Below are 17948 nucleotides of genomic sequence, written 5' to 3' on the forward strand. Positions count from 1 at the left end.
AAATGAATTACATTTTCTAGGAAATAATTTTCAGAAACTATTTTACGGTATTTTGATGATATTATGTAAATCATTTTGATTAATTGTTTGATACACTATAATTAATTTTATAGGAAATGATTTACATAAAATGAATAAAGTTTGGTTTAGTTAATATTTTCAAAAAAAATGATTCACGATTAAAGAAAAAAGTTTGATTTATTTGTTAATGTTAATTCAATTTGATAGGTTGAATTAACCATTTGAACACCCTTAATTTTAATTATTATTTTATTAACATAATACTAAATTATTATATTAATATTAAATATATAAATTAATATTACTCATTATTAATAATTTAATAATATTATATTTATAAAAATAGTAGATAATATGAATTATATTAATAATCTATTATATATTATTAATATCATATGTTATTATAATATATTTGAGTATATATTAATATAATATTAAAAATATAATATTTTTAAAATTATATTATATGTATATTAAATATTTTAATAATTAATATTTTTATTAAAATGATATTAAAATTTTAATGTAATATTAAATGTATAAATAATATTTTTTTGAGTATTTATACTCTAAAGTGAAACTTTAAGAAAATATTTTACGAAAAATCAGATAATAAAACAATTTACAGAAAATAAAAGGAACTACAAAAATGAATTACATAGGAAAAATCAATTACAACTATCAAACAATGAAAATATTTTATGTAAAACCAATTACAGTTATCAAATACTGAAAGAATGAGTAAAATATTTTCTAAAAACCATTTTCCTACCATCAAGACATAAGAGTACATTTGATTCATGGAAAGTAAGATTACTAGTGGGAATATGATTACCGACGGAAATAAGATTACTGAGAATGTTGTATTTTGTTTTTGGTTCGTTTAGCAGGAATGTAAGATTATAGTGTTTGGTTAAATGAATAAAAGATTATTGGAATGTATATTTTACCAAATTGTCCTTAATATATATTTGTTTTTTTAACAAGTTGAATTCTACTATAATATTACTATAAATAATTTATATATTTTCTTTAAAAAATTTAAATTCATAAAATTTATATAATTTTTTTTACAAAATTGAAAAAATAAATATGTTTAATGAAAGGGTAAAATTTTATTTTAACCCCTTAACTTCATATAAAATTTTAATTATGGATTTTTTTGTAAATCTAAAATATTTTAAGGATAAATTTGTAATTTAACATTCGTAGAATTTTTATTATTCAACGGCAGAAGAATGATAATTTTGAAAAAAAAATATTAATGGCATTTTAGTTCAAAATACTAGTAATCCAACAATACCTAAAGAAATGAGTAATCACCTTCCTGGTAATATACTCAAAATATCGCTGTTGAAAATAAAAGATTACCGTTAAGCATTCTTTAGTTATTTTTTTTTTGTATTAAGTAGGGTTTACATTTTCTTAGACCTCTCTATTAAATTCTGTTTTTATATACGCTTCATTTTTCTTCCGCTATTTGCAGCGACTAAATAACAAACTATCTAGCGGGGCAGGGGGATCTGCCAGGTACTTCCTATTTCATGTCTCTTAAATTTAAATTTATTGAAGTTCAGGACGATCTAGGTTGAATTTGATTCGCTCTTGTTCTATGAAGAAACACAAACTCTGTTTTGTTTTTTTTTTGGATAATTTATTCTGTTTTGTTTTAGGGTTAAGGTTATGGCTTCAAAGCGGATACTGAAGGAGCTCAAGGATCTCCAGAAAGATCCTCCTACCTCTTGCAGCGCTGGTTCAATTCCATCCCTCTTTTTCTTCGTTTCCTGCCCCGATTGGTTTATTCTTGTGCTCTTTCTCATCATATTTTAGTCTTTTTTTCAATGATATTCACTCCATTTTTGTTTTTTTTGAAATTTCTTTGCATTTTGTTCTTTTAAATCATGAGATGAGATAATCATTGACGTGTAATTGAATTTTGAGCTGTATATAGAGGGCCTATACTAATTGAATTTTGAGTTTTGACCACGATGGTTTCATTGATTCAAACTGCAGTATGTTTCTTTCTTTTCTGTTTTTCTTGGTTGTCAGTTTTAAGGTTTTCATCATTGGATTCAGTTTGACTCAAGATTGTCAAAACTTCTCCATTTTTTTTCTTTTTCATGTCTTATACTCACACTGATACTTACTGATTGTTATCCATATCCTTGTCCATAACAAATTGTTTCTGCATAGGTGATGTTGTATGGATATGATTAGCATGTGATGTTATTATCATTTATCGCGCACAGGGACTCATAATTTCTGTTAAATGTACTAAAACATTTTAGGACTGTAACATCTTATATTTTCTCAAGGAAAACATGAAAAGGATTGGGATTTTATTTAGGAAAATATTTTGAAGATGATACTGCTGATTGGTTATTTCATTGAACTATTTTTTTAACGTTCTCTTATTATTTAATAAGGCCCTGTTGCTGAAGACATTTTTCATTGGCTAGCAACTATTATGGGTCCTCCAGATAGTCCATATGCCGGTGGGGTGTTTCTAATCACAATTCATTTTCCTCCGGATTATCCATTTAAACCTACCAAGGTGCTTAATTGTCTTACTTAACAATCTATTTCTTATTTGTTCCTGGCTTCATTGTGTATCGTATATTTTTACTTTTATTGATGTTACATCTATCCGCAATGACTTGTCTTTTGCTTTTAAAACATGCCACTCTGTCGCTCAAGTTTTTTCATGAAATTTGGATAGCACTCCATGTAATGCAAGTTCATCAGATTGACATTATAATCTTGCTTTACCGACCTTAAATTTTTAAGGGTATTTGTTATAGAAATATTTTGAGCCATCAATATTATTTAACTAATTCCTTGCTGCAAATACTGTGCCACCAAGTTGTCCTTACAGGGCAGGTGGCTTGTGCCAATATTGCTCGACATTGAAATTAGTAAACGCTTATTCTACTTGATTTCCTTTCTGATTTTATTTGTTTATTCTGTTCCACGAATTCTTTTATTCTCCATCAGGCATGTATGCATGTTGGGTGTCTAATGGTTCCTTGGAGTGAAGGCTATTGTTAGGTGGTTTTCAGTGCCAGCGTTTACATGTTCTGTTGTTATTTTTGCTTTTGTAAACAGCATCAGGTAAGCCATGTCTATTACATGTATTTGCATATTTAGTAATAGCTCCTTGAATTTACTGTAGTTTACTTTCTTGGTTAAAGAAAAATATTGTGAATGGAAGTATATTAATAACTTTTACATGATAATGATAATGGTTCTCGTTTATTGAAGATAAAATAGCTGAAAGTTTATTTTCAAATAGAATTTTCATTTGGTGATGACCAATTGACCATTAACTCGTCAATGCCGAGCTAGACTGCTAATTCCTGTAGTTAACAGTGTAAATCATGTGATAAAGGTACTTCAGGCTTTTTTTCCACCTAATGGCAAATAAATGTGATTGTTTAGCTACTGATTCATGACTAAGAAGTTTCTCTAGTAGTTTTGTTTAGCTAACTTTTTCCCCGTCCCTTTTATTGTTCTTTTTAGCCTTAAATAATTTCCTTCCATTCATATTGCATTGAGGACAAAGGTATTCCACCCTAATATTAACAGCAATGGTAGCATTTGCCTTGATATTTTAAAGGAGCAGTGGAGCCCCGCCCTCACCATATCCAAGGTTATTATTTGACTTTTCTAACCGCTTTAATCTGTATACATCTTTTAATTTGAATAAACATTGCCCTGTTGTAATACACTTGGCTTACCTGATACCGTTTACCGATTTAGAATGAAACAGTCGAAATGGAGGCCTTTAAAATTAAGCCTTTCATTTTCTGTCCAAGTTGTTTGTACCATCTGGTGACCCTGGTCTAGAAGATAAATTATTCTATTATGTAAAAATTTTGCCTGCCTGTGTTTTGTGATATTAGGTGTGGGGATGTGTTCTTATTATATCTAATTTTGATTCTAGATGCTGCTATCAAGCTGCTCTCTCTTAACAGACTTGTGCCTGAGATTGCCCACATGTACAAGACCGACAGGAATAGAGCTGGATTCAAAAATATGCTATGGATTAAGTGGTGCCTACTTATGTAACAAGAGGGCCTCATTAACTGTTCCTTTGATGTTTAAATCAATTGTGTGATTTGTCTCTTTATTTACAGAACCTAGCCCTCCTTAAAACACAATTTTCTTGCTAGTTGTCTGTATGAAAATTTATCATCCCACTTTTCTCTCAACTTTCAGGGAAAAAAGCAGCCCGAACTGTTTAACTGGTTTCCTTTTATTTTACCTTATGTGACAATGTTGTTTTCCAGTGACAGCAGCACCGACAATGTACAAAATTTTGATCGCAATGCATAACCAACCAGACTAGTCGAAGCTTTGGAAGCCCCTCCCTTTGAAGCTGGAATCTATGGATGCCTAGGCCTTAAACTGACATTTCAATATCCTGTTGGACTAGTGGGTTGGCTATAGACAATAGGGTTATGCGGCAAAATTGGCCCAATAGGTCAGACAGGTAAAAAATTGACCCATTAGACTATCTTCAAAATTAATTTGGGATCTATGGCATTTGATATGGTGACTTAGACTTTGTCACTTGGTACGATGAGTTTCAATAAAACATTTTTTTATTGAAACTTGTTATTTTGATATGACAAATTCTAATAAAACAATTATATATTTTTTTGGAACTTGACATATCTATGTGACGAGTTTGAATAAAAAAATATTATTTGAATAATTTTGTCATGTGAATGTGACGAATTTGTTTTGTATTATAACATTTGTCGTGGATCTCAAATTAAAATTCGGATTAACTTAATAGGCTAATTTTTCTAGTCGGTTTATTGGGTCAATTTTGCAATGGGTCAAATTATTTATTGTTTATGCAAATACGCGGCAACAAACGAGTAGGTTAAGATGGGTTCATGTAGGGTTGTAAAATGTAAATGAGACGATACATCTCAAGTTATTTAAATTTGATATGATTAAAATTTAGTCAACATTCAATTTATATAGATTTAATTTATGTCTAAATATAACTAAATTTTTTAACAAATTGAAATAAATTTTTTGATATTTGATTTGAAAAACTTAAGTGTAATTCGGAAAAAAAAATATATTAAATTATTAAGTTTTTAAATTAAAATAAATTAAAATGCAATATAATGTTTTTCATGTATTTACGGTTCAAGTTTGGGTTGAGCCTCAATCAAACTAAGTTGAGAATGTTATGAGTCTAAGTTCTTTTAAGCTCGAACCGAGATTTAATTTTTTTTATTTCGAGTTGAACTTGATAATTTTAAACTTGTGAATTTTAGAGTTGGCTTTAAACCTTTTAAGTTAAATTCGATTTTGAATTTGTTGAATAGAGTTAAGTTTAATGTATTCGAACTTGACTCATCTTATTTACAACCCTAAATTTATTCTTACGAGTGTTTCGAGCTTGAATGTTAAACCATGCTTGATATTGTATGAAAGATTACAACCCCAAATTCATTCGTACGGTGTATCTTGAGTTTGAATGTCAGACCATGTTTAATGCTGTATGAAAGATGGGATTAGTTTAGCATGTTCTTCAAGTCGGAGTTATTTTTATCATCAGATATTTAGGTTTGAGGTAGAGTGGTTTTTACAAAACTTTGATGGTGTCGGGAAAAACAGTTGAAGAAGGTTACGGGAGAATAATTGTAATTATTTTTAAAAATATATAATTTATATTTGCAATGATTTTGTGAGGGAGTAAATTCAACATTAAGAATTGTGCTCCTCATTTTTCTTTTCCCAAACTAAATTTAGTTGTGTGAAGTAATGCTCTGAATTCCATTCAGAAAAAAATTACTTTATCTGTACACACTACAAGAAAATATACCTTTAATGACACACGAACGATAATACACGCTAATTTATGACTTGCAAAACATGTGTGTCATTAAAAAAATGTCATATTTTTAAAAATCTGAACGATTTATGATTTACAATAATGTGTGTCATATTTAATAGTCATAATCCAAAAAATTTACAAAAACACGGAGTACAATTTTAAATGTGTGTCATCTTTAGGTGTCATCTTTAGGAGTCGTATTTTAATTTCCCCCCATTATTTTCATCCTTTCCCGCTTCTCTTCCCCCTCGTTAATCAATTCTAGTTTTCTCTCTGAAGTTTTTGGGGGTTTTTTTTTGGTGAGGATATTTTCTTAAGTTTGTTGTTTTTTTGTGTGGAGATTATAAGTTGAGAAAGAGGGGAAAATGTGGGATCTCAATGACTCGTCGTATCAACAACCGAGAGACGATAAATCCGAGGGCTATTGTTCGTAGCAGAAGACTTCCGTAGACGGTGATGAAGACAAGGGAAAACGGGTCGGATCCATGTCGAATTAAAGTTCTTCAGCTTTGGTGGTCGAGGATGGATCGGAAGAAGAAGATGGTGAGAGAGTTAAAGCGGGGTTAAAGAAGAAAAGTAGCAGGATTTTTGATTTCTCAGCGCCTCACAAAGAAGAAGAAGAAGAGTGCTCCATGGAGAGTAAACCGGCTCCCGTGACCCGACAGTTCTTCCCTCTCGATAAAGACCAGGAAATAGGTTCTTCTTTAGGGTTCCCCCTTCTTTTGTTATTTTCTTGGCCTCCTTCAATGTCCCATTAATGTTCTTTTGTTTTTACTTTCGGGTAAATTCATCTTTTTTTCATTTCCTTCGGTGTATCTGCAATGAAATTCATGCTTTTCATTTCCTTGATGGGTTTCGTGTAAATCCAACTTTTATATTCGTTCTCTAGATGGATTTTTTCTAACACCATTGCCATTCAAATATCCTCTTGTATTTGCATTAGCTGTGTTATTAAAAAGCATTTATCTTTTGACCTTTAAAATTAAGTACTTGATCTTTGATTGGGAAGTTTTTGCATGATTTAAACTAATCTCCAAATTATGTTCTTTATGCTATATATTCCCATGATTTGTAGGTATTATCACAACATTACTTCAAACACTTTGGTGGTCCTAGAGTCGATGGTTGCTCATGGTGTTAGGACTTTGATATATTCTAGTACATGTGCCACATATGGGGAGCCTGAGAAGATGCCAATCACTGAAGAAACCCCACAGGCACGTTGCAAACTTGATTTTATGCTTGATAACTTTTTAAATTTTTGTTTGAGGCCAAATATTAAAGGATCAACCTTCATCAACTTCTGGATTAATATAGAGTTGTGTTACAAGGAAACCGACCTTCGTTTTAGAACCAACTAAGGTTCCAATCAATCCATATGGAAAAGCTAAGAAGATGGCAGAAGATATCATCATTCAGACATGGCAGTAATGATCCTAAGGTTTTATTTTAGTTTACTTTTAGGAGCTTTGAGTTTACTCCATGTTTTCTTTTCTCAATATGCATAATTTTATCAACTTAGCATCCCAAAAGTCTTCCATGCCTTAAACCAAAACTAAGTATTTTAGATCATTATACTTTCTCATTGGAGGGAGTTAGTTGATAAGTTTTCATTGTTCTGTCAGCCAACTGCTGCATATATAAGACATACATGCAAGGTCTACATAGTCCTATTTTTAACACATTCATTTTGTAGTTCTAGATTACAAGGAAACCATAGAAGGTAGCTTAGTTCAGAATAATTTAGGATTGATGAACTTTGTAGACCTTGAAGGGCTTATACTATCATATTCAATGTGTAGAGTTCTGACCACAATTGCTTATAGTCTAACAATATGCTCTCCTATTAATATATTATTATTGTTATTAAAAACTTGAACATTAAAAGGAATTTGCTGAGGTTATGATTCATATATATTTTTGTGATTTTTAGATACTTCAATGTGATCGGGTCAGATCCTGAAGGAAGATTAGGTGAGGCTCCCAAACCTGAGTAGTGTGAGCATGGACGAATTTTAGGTGCTTGTTTTGATGCAGCTCGTGGTATTATTATTGGTCTCAAGGTGTGTTATTCCTTTTATCCCTTCACTATGATTCTTTAATGATTGCTACGTATTTCAGCTACACCTGGGGTCAAGATGTAAACAACTAGTCATGTACAGACAATGTAGAGAACACTTCATTATTTTTAGGAAGATTGTGAACACCACAGATACTTTCTTAAAGGCCATGTGTATATTGCTGATGTGAAATTGGATAGTTTTGTGAATGTATTCTCTTCCTAACAATGGGAAGTGCAAAGAAGTATACTGAAGTACAAATATGCGTTCAATCAAATCATTGATTTTCTATGTGTGAGTATCAAGTAAAGTTCATTAGAATCAAAAGTATATATAAGTGATTCTAAAGTTTGACAGCTACTAGAAAAAAATCTATGATCATTTATAATGCCTACATTTTCATCTTTTCCTTGAAACAAGTTTGTTATAGATGATGATTTTGCATAACTGGATGCTTTGTGTATCTAATTTAATTTTCTTTTATGCTGACATCACCTTTGCAAGCATCTGCATAATACGTTAGGCAAATCTTAGAGCTCATTGAAGATTTGAAAGATTTGGGCTGAACTATGATTATCTGTCATTCCACATGTTTAACAATGATGCATTTTCTCGAGTGAAAAAGATTGTGTATATGATAAAATAATATGTGTATTAATTACTACAACTGTATTTTGTATGTGCTTTTTGCATGTTTGTTTTTTCTTGTAACTTTTATAATGTTATCACACCTGTCACCCAAGATGTCCATAGTTTTGCCTTTATGGTTTCAAACTGATTTTGGTGAACTTTGTTATGGTTATTGTGATTTTCTTGTAGGTCAAGGGAATGGACTATAAAACACAAGACGAGACTTGCATTCGTGATTATATCGACGTTACTGACCTGATCGATGCTCATGTGAAAGCTCTTCAAAACGCAAAGCCCCATAAAGTGGGAATCTACAATGTTGGCACCGAAAAAGGTAGATATGTGAAGGAGTTTGTGGAGGCATGTAAGAAAGCCACTGGGGTGGAGATCAAAGTCGACTATCTGCCCCGCCGACCTGGAGACTATGCAGAAGTGTTTAGTGATCCAACTATGATAAGGCGGGAACTGAATTGGACAGCTCGATTTACCGATCTCTAGGAGAGTTTACAAATTGCATGGAGATGGCAAAAGGCGCATCACGACGGATACACAACAGCCTCTTAGGTGATAGTTTCTTCTCTTGAGTTGTTCACATGCATTTTATTTATTATAGCAAATGGCATATCGAAGTGATGAATGATAGTTTCTTCTATTCATTTTGACAGAACATAATCCCGTTATATTTGTATAGGGTTTTGAGGAATCTTATGTGACAAACTTTATTATGTTGTGATATTTTGTTTCGACACATATGATTACAATATTTTTGATAACTTAATGTGAATATATTGTATGCAAATGGATTGCTTATATATAATATGATATATATATATATATATTTAGTATTATGAGGCATTAAATGTGATTTAATTTGATTATTTGTCAATCTACTATATATATATAATTTACGAAATACAATCACGACACAAGAATGTGTGTCATCTTTTTTAATGACGTGTGCTTCAATGACACGCAATGTAAGTCATACATGCGTGTCATAAATTTATGACACATAAATGTGTCATCTTCATTTATGATGGGGGCTTCAATGACATGCAATGAGCGTCATAAAAAATTCATGTCGGTGGCTTCAACGACAGGCATTTGTGTGTCATCCGCACCCATAGATGACGCGCAATACGCGTCATTAAAGGAGTTTTTTCTACTAGTGACACTGTCCAAGTGGTGATTGAATTGCTTCTTTCATCATTAAAATCAAATCTGACTGTAGATTGAGCTAACAAGTATCAACCGACTTGAAATGCAGAACAGGTTTTATTTATTTATTTAAAGAAACCATCCAAAATTCAATTCATTTGTACACAGATGCCACCCATGTGTATAAAATTTACCTTGGGAGATGGTTAAAGAACGTTCATGTCTACTGCATAAACTGCCAAAAAAGTAATTGCATGAAATGTGGGCATTATATTATGTAGTTGCAGAAGGAGAATTACACGGTTAGTATCTAAACTATTCATTTTGGTTTCTTTTAGTATTTAAATTTTTAATTTTTTTAAAATCATACTTAAAGTTTAGTTTTTGTTGAAAAAATGGTGAATTTAATTGACGGATTTAATATTTATATTAAATTTGTATTTCTTTTTACTATTGAAAATTAAATATATTATTTAATTTGAATATTAGTTGGATAATTACTCTTTGAATATGTCAATATAAAAAGGTATGTGTTATCTTTTAACTTTGAATATTAAAGATAATTATATACTTTTGTATACTTCAAATTAAAATAATATTTATTTAAGTTTAAATGGTAAAATGAGTCTATCTTTTAAATATTTCAAATGAAAATATATTATTATCTGTTTAAAGTTGAATATTAAAAAATATATGGTTAAATTAAATCTCTCTTGAAAATCTCCTATAAATAGTGAGTTAACCTACTAGATTAATCACAAGTTACATGTTTCAAAAGTTTTCAAATCTCAGATTTGAGGAACTTTCTTCTCTTGAAAAATATTTTATCTCCTTCTTAAAAAATATTCTTTTCGCTAGCTTTCCGGTGATAGTCGAAGGCAAGGATCATTCGTGATCTCTATAGATGTGCAACTGTAGCTGATCATAAGTTGTTGTATCTTGGGAGATAGATGACCAATGAACTCGAGCACCAAAGGAGTGGCTGAAAATCTATCTTAAGGAAGTTGTGTATCGACAGACCTCAATTGATTCCGATCTCAACTGATCAAAATAAAATTATAGTTAATATATATATATCTTATATATATATATATATATATATATATATATATCCACCTTAGAAAAAATTATAGTTAATATATATATATATATATATATATATATATATATTCACCTTAAAAAATATTTTTAAATTTATCAATGTTACTATCCAATGCCTTGCCATTTTCTTTCCCTTCTCCGACATGAGGTTGTAAAAAGTGGGATCATGATAAAATATTCATATTTTTTTGTATTTACTCATTAGACATGAAAATCAGCTTAATTAAATATATATTAAAGAGAAAAAAGGTTGAAGCATTTGAATGGAAAATTTTTGAAAAAGAAAGAAGATAAAGGCCAGAGACGTTGGTAAGCCGGAAAGTAAGGCATCAACTGCAGTTTTTGTTACTTTTATTATTATTATTATTGTTGTTTGTTACCTATGGATGAAAACAGAGAGATTCCATGAAAATAAAGCTTTTTTTTTTTATATATAAATATGGGGCAGTGTGTCTTTTGTGTTTAACAACATTTCATTTCGTTTTTAATCAGAATTCTTGACTAAAACAATCCTTTTATCTTATACAATTTGCATGCTTCTTTAAATATATACCCCTCGTAAAATGATAAAATTTAACTTTTTACTCGTCGTAGATGCTAATAATTTAGTTTAAGTCTTTCTAATCTTTAATTAAATATAAAAAAATAAACACGATACCTTAAATTTGATTCTTTCTAAATAAAAATCTTGACTTTATTCTTCTTCCACAATTATTTTTTTCTTCTTTGGGAAATGATGGTTTTAATAATTAGGGTGAACCCTGCAGTGGGGTAAGACCCAGAAAATAAGGTCTCCCAACCCCTATTTTATTCACTCCATTTAATGTACCTAGAACGACATGAGTGAGTGGTCCACTCAAATATCTCACTCAATGAACGTTGCATGTCCAAGTGCCAGGCTTTGCTGAGGTGGAAGTAAGTACTCTCTGTCGTTTTTTATAAATAAAATTATGAGTGATTTGTTTAATCAAATGATTCTCGAATCATACCATTAAGCTTCATTATCATTCCATCCCATAACCGAACACTTATGTTTCCATTTCCATTAACTCCCCCCTCTAATTTTATTTTTCTAAATTTTAAATTTAAATACTTAATAAAATTTTCTTTATCTCAATATTTGATCGTAACTCCGACCTTAAATATTACTTAATTTGGATGGCAAAGTTGAAGTGATGTATTCATGTTTGGTAATGTGATGGTGACGGATCATGAATGTGCAATTTATGTCGATTTGGCATATAATTTTGATGTTGATTGATGCCAAAGTTTTCCTTCCAAATTAGAAAAACATGTTGGGGCAAACAAATACTCGTCCTACATTTCAAGCTACTGATATTTTCCCTAAATGTCTGAATTTTATTTAGTAAGATTTAACATGTTAGTTACTCATCCAACTAAAATCTTTCATGACAATTTATTTTTCTTTAAATAAGTTGTATTTATTGTAGTATGAAAGAATTGTAGCGATGAATGGAACAGTTTGGACCTAACTTGGGGTGTTCAAATAATCGAATTAATTCGGTTAACCGATCGAATCGAATTAGTTCGGTTAATTCGGTTCGATTACCGAATTAGTTCGGTCGGTTAACGATTAAGAAAATTTTTAGAATTCGGTTAACGGTTAATTCGGTTCGAATTCGGTTAATTAACCGAATTAACCAAAATCAAATTTTAAATATTAAATATATTATATATATAACATATGAACTCAACCCAAATCATTAAAACCCCAATTAATACTTTAAAATCCAATAACTTTTAAACTTAAATCAATATTAATTAATTAAAAAATTATATAAATTTTTTAATTTATAATTATATATTATTTAAATTAATTGTAAACTGTTTTCTAATTAAAAAATATTAAATATATTATATATAACATATGGGCTAAGCCCAAACCATTTAAAACCCAATTAATAATTTAAGATCCAATAACTTTTAAACTTAAATCAATATTAATTAATTAAAAAATTTATCTAAAATTTTTATTTTATAATGATTTATTATTTAAATTAATTATAAACTTTTTTTGAATTAAAAAATATTTAATTTTTATATAAATTAGAAAATTTTAAAAAAAATTCGGTTAATTCGAAATTAACCGAATTAACCAAAATTTATTCGGTTCGTTTAATATGTTCGAAAAAAAATTCGGTTCGGTTAACGGTTAAAGAAAAAAAAAGTTTGATTAATTCGGTTATGGTTAATTCGGTTCGGTCGGCCACCGTTTTAACCTAATGAACACCCATAGACCTAACCCATTAAAGAGTTGTCAACATAAATTCCTATAGGTGTCCCTATCTCTCCTCCTAAACCCTAAATTTAAGGCAATCGAACCGCACTTTTCAAGTACACTCCACCTCATACTCGGAGGGACAAAAAGGATTTGGTACAAGTCATATACTTGATTATTTTATCAATTGACATGCTCCTACTACATTTCAATATTCAACCCATATGCTAAAAGATGTTATTCTCATAATAATTTGCCTACCAAATGCAAATGCAAAAGTAATATAATATAATACTAATTTGTTATTATTTACATTAAAACATAGTTCATAACCGGTCACGGATTTAGATTTCGTATTAAGTGGGTTCATGTGGTGGATCAGTGGATTCTAAACTTTTCTATTCTTTTACAAGGGTTTTCTAGACCCAAGTGGAATCGAATGATCCCAGTAAACTACACGTTAATCTGCCCCTGTTCAATACAACACATACATAGGTATGTTATTTGAAGACACTGAATTTCGACCGATTGATATTATATTATATAATATTGTTTTTTTATTATAAATTATATTATATAATAAATATGTATTTTTATTAATTCGGGTTTTATTTTACATTTTACATGCCCCAAATAAATACAACAGCCCAGCAGCCCACTTGTGTCTGACCCAACAAGAAACCCTAAGGCAAATTAGGGTTCTTGATGTTTCAGCAGCCTTCCACCTCTCACCCCAATGCCGCACTGTTCACAGCCCCCACATCTGGAGTCCTCATGCTACACGTAGTCAATCAACGCCGATTTCCTCGGCAACAAACCAACAAATCAGTCAAGAAACGTTCAAGCACGAAAGATCAAAGTAGTTTAGTCCAAATCGGACTCTAAAAATAGTTGAATCTGAGGCTATAAATACATGTAATCCATTTGTTTGTAACACTATGGTGGATATACGAAAATACAAGCATACATTACACAAAAATTACGAGCAACATTAGACCAAAACGAAGCATTCTTTAAAGTTTTCGAAAGCAACAAAAGGTAAATTTCATACCTTTTAACGTTTGGCTTGCATGCGTGTTCTTTCTTCATTTTTCTTTTGGCTCGAATCAACCCAAAAAAATTCTTTTGGCCGATGAATCTAAGGGAGTTTTCGAAAGTTATCTTTTTAGATCTACGCTCCCTAGAGGCTTTTTTTTGCAAAAACAAAGCGCGTTTTTAAAACGAGGGCACGAAGAGCTTTTAAAAAATTAATTTTTTTTGAGTTTTGCCGCCGATGAACGATGGTCGGCGCCGTTCAACAACAGCGGCGAGGCAACGCAACGGTGGCCGGATACTGGGTTCATCGAACCCCACGGCGGTGTTCATCTCAGGGGATGAACAAATCAGAGAAAAAACGAGGAAGGGGGCGCTCTTGCTCTCAAATGAAACAAATGAATTTTAATTTGTTTTTTAAGTTATATAGTAAGCCCATCCAGCCGACCCGCGACCCGATCCAATATCATCAGACCCGTGCGTTTTTCTTTAAAATAGGATAAACCACCATTTTAGTCCCTCCTGTTTCAAATGTATGTTAATCTGATCCCAAATCCGACTTTTAAACCCGATTCATTTTCAAATTAGCCCCTGTTTTTTACTATTATTTCAAGTTAACCCCCACTGTCATTATACGTATGTATATATTATTTCCTTATATATTATATATATATATATATATATATATATATATATATATATATATATATATATTATTTATTATTTCTATGTTTTACTATGTTTTTTAGTATTATTATATTTTCTTTCATTATTGTATTTCTCGACTATTATTAATATTTAGTATTATTTTTATTATTAAATATGTATATACTTTTATTTATTTTATTTTTTAATATATTCTATTATTTTACTATTTTACATTATTTTTTATTTTAACACACACACACACATATATATATATATATTATATATATATATATATATATATATATATATATATATATATATATTGTTTGGTTTATATTTTCTCTTTTTTTTTGCTTGTTTTTTTAGCATCTAATTGTATATATTTACTATTATCTTCCTTTTTATTCTTTTTATTTTTACCTCATTTATATTTTTTTATTATTTTTCTCTTATATTTGTTTAATTTTATTTTACTTCTGATTCTATTTGTTTATTTTATGTATTGTCTTCCTCATTTATTTGTTTTTCTTTATTTTCTATCTGTTTTATGTCTTCATTTTTTTTATCTTCTTTATAATTATTTTGTTTACTTTATCCTTACTTCATCTTTTTTTTACCCTTTCTATCTCACCTTTTTCATTTTTTTGTTTTATTATTTTACTTATTTTCATTATTTATTTAACAAGTTTCCTGACTTTTTAAAGGTTCATTCTTAAATCAATAAGTGGTAAGTTTTTGGATCGTCGTTTTACCTTTTAATTTAAATTTATAACTTTCTTAATAAAGACAACTGGAAATTACATAGTACCGAAAGGGCAGTTCAAGGATGCTAACCCTTTCTTGACTGTAATCGACTCCCGAATCTGACACATCACTGGTAAGATGCAGATCAGGTAAGAAATAAGGTACCCGGTCAACCTATTTACTTTTAAATAAATGATCGGTGGTGACTCCCAATCCGTTTAATCTAAGTTGAAGCCCAATTCCGGGTCCAACCAAAAGACGGTTCCGACAGCTTGGCGACTCCACTGGGGACACAGGTAAGTGAGTCAGGCTAAGGTAATTTCCAGTTGTCTTTTTTAACGAAAAGGGCAAGTTTAAATTTTAAGGTAACATTTCGATTCTTATTGCTTACTTTTGATTATATTTTCGAGTAAATAATTGTACTAATCGTTTTCTAATAATTTCAACCTTCAAAGCTTCTTTTTCACTTGAGGCTCTAAACTCGAGCTCTGAACCCTGTTTAAGTAGGGGTGAAAGCGAAGCCTTTGTGTGAATTTATTCACCGTGCGAGCCTAACAAGTAGCCTTCGGGATTCATATACCTTATGTTTTCGTGTGAATTTATTCACTGTGCGGGCATAAGGGAATGTGTCATCTCGAGTTTAACTTAGTCAACATAAGCCTGTGATAGGTTTAGGACTAAGGGTCTGGCAAGCCCAAGGGGGCACCGGCAAGGAGAACTTGGGTACCATTTTTTAGAACCTAAACCAGGAGACTATGGAGAATTAGAGCCTACCTCGAAACCACATTCCAAAACCTAGGATATTGTTTACCCTAACCATGTCTTTATTTTTTTTCCTTTCATCATTTTTATTTATTTATTTTTTACTAACTTTTTGCCTTTGTATTTGTTTTTTAGCATTTACATCATAACAAGAGGCTATGATCCCTAAAAAGTGTTTGTTACACACAAAATAATCTGAATTAATGGACAAAGGTGTTGTAATACAAGAGATTGAAAACGCCGAGGCAGGACTATGGTCCGAGAAGACTCAGAAAGAGAAGGGAGACAGTCTTCAGGGGAACTATGTGTCAGAGCTGGTTAGCTTTGCCTCTGTCAGCCTGAAACAGAATGATGTCCAAGAGCTGCGAAACATTTGGGACAGTTGAAAAAATGACAGAAAGCAAAAGTTCAGCTAACGATATGGTGATATTGCCCTCTTACTTCATGTCAAGACTGATGAGCCCCTGCTCCGAGCCTTGATTCAGTTCTGGAACCCGGGATATAGTTGCTTCACCTTTAACCGGGAGGACATGGTGCCCACTATCGAAGAGTACACTACACTACTGCACTGCGAAAGCATCAAACTAGAGAGGGCATATATCAAACACATCAAGAGTCAGCCTTTCAAGAACGAACTGGTCAAGATTGCAGGAGTTGATGAAAAGTGGGTGACTGATCGACTCCGACACAAAGGTAGCGGGGAAGGAATCGAGTAGATCCACATAAGGCAACTAATGAAGAACCACCCTGATGAATGGAAGACTATAGACCCTTTTGCACTGGGTCTGTACGATTTGGTTATATTTTCAAAGACTTTGGGGTGCATCGACACAGCCATGGTGGAACTATTTGAATAACTTCCAAGGTAAGTCAACCCAGCACATGCCATCTTAGCCGAGACCTTTTGATCTCTTAATCATTGTAGAAGAGCTAGTGGATGAATGTTCGTTGGGTGTATTCAGTTCCTTCAAGTCTGGATTCACAACAACTTTTGGAAGACTAACGGGGTTGTTTACCACCGATTTAGTACCACCTATTCACCTTTGGGAGAATTCATCACTAGGAAATGGCATGAAGGTGCTTCAAAGGAAAAGTGGATGAAAGTCTTTACACATCTTCAGGATCGGGATATTACTTAGAGATCCCCCTGGTTGTTCCTCGGTGACATTCTTTTTCGGTGTGGGGATTATGAAACTATGACCTTACTTGGACTTTGGGGTACAGATGGGTATGCTTCGTTGTTAGCACTTAGATAGTATGAGGCACGCCAATTTGTCCCAACAACATGTGGGCTAGCTAGATCAGAGTTTGTGTATCATGGTGACAGCTATAAGAAGATGATCAAGGAAGCGGCTGATTCATGGAAGAAAGTATTCCGGATGGATGTTGTAGCTGCCAGAGACATGCTTACTCCGGATTATATGGAGTGGTGAAGATTGAGAAAGAATGGCAATGTCCCGGTGCCAAACTGTGAAGACACCCGGACTATGGAGGAACATCTCAGGCCTGTTATTTCTGAACTTGAGATAGTCAATGTAGAGTTTGAAGCTGTAAATAACGAGCTGAAGCAGAGGGTTAAGGAACTTAAAGCTAAACGTTATCAGTGGAAGCTAGATGTCGACTCTCAGAAAGATAGAGTAGACAAACTAGAAAGAGAACAGAAAAAGTCTGTTTTGAGCTCGAAGACTTGAGA

The 17948-nt window shown here is 31.5% G+C and overlaps 1 protein-coding gene and 1 pseudogene across 1 annotated transcript; both read left to right on the forward strand.

Moving 5' to 3' along the window:
* The first annotated feature begins 1467 nt into the window (after positions 1-1467).
* Positions 1468-4221, forward strand: LOC120214244 (ubiquitin-conjugating enzyme E2 5B-like). The gene is made up of 4 exons (XM_039212193.1): positions 1468-1545; positions 1689-1774; positions 2448-2575; positions 3965-4221. Exons 2-4 carry the CDS (start codon positions 1705-1707, stop codon positions 4136-4138), a joined length of 372 nt encoding a protein of 123 aa, XP_039068124.1. The 5' UTR covers positions 1468-1545; positions 1689-1704; the 3' UTR covers positions 4139-4221.
* A 2742-nt stretch (positions 4222-6963) lies between these two features.
* Positions 6964-9135, forward strand: LOC120214310 (annotated as a pseudogene).
* Positions 9136-17948: the final 8813 nt, after the last annotated feature.

This window comes from Hibiscus syriacus, unplaced genomic scaffold (genome assembly GCF_006381635.1).
Source record: "Hibiscus syriacus cultivar Baekdansim isolate YM2019G1 unplaced genomic scaffold, ASM638163v2 tig00110057_pilon, whole genome shotgun sequence".
Taxonomy (NCBI): domain Eukaryota; kingdom Viridiplantae; phylum Streptophyta; class Magnoliopsida; order Malvales; family Malvaceae; genus Hibiscus; species Hibiscus syriacus.

What these genes read in the sequence shown, in the direction of transcription:
- LOC120214244 (XM_039212193.1), top strand. Translation starts at nt 1,705, where the DNA reads ATGGCTTCAAAGCGGATACTGAAGGAGCTCAAGGATCTCCAGAAAGAT. An exon ending in TCCTACCTCTTGCAGCGCTG is followed by an intron (nt 1,775 to 2,447) that starts GTTCAATTCCAT and finishes TTATTTAATAAG; the next exon opens with GCCCTGTTGCTGAAGACATT. An exon ending in ATCCATTTAAACCTACCAAG is followed by an intron (nt 2,576 to 3,964) that starts GTGCTTAATTGT and finishes TTTTGATTCTAG; the next exon opens with ATGCTGCTATCAAGCTGCTC.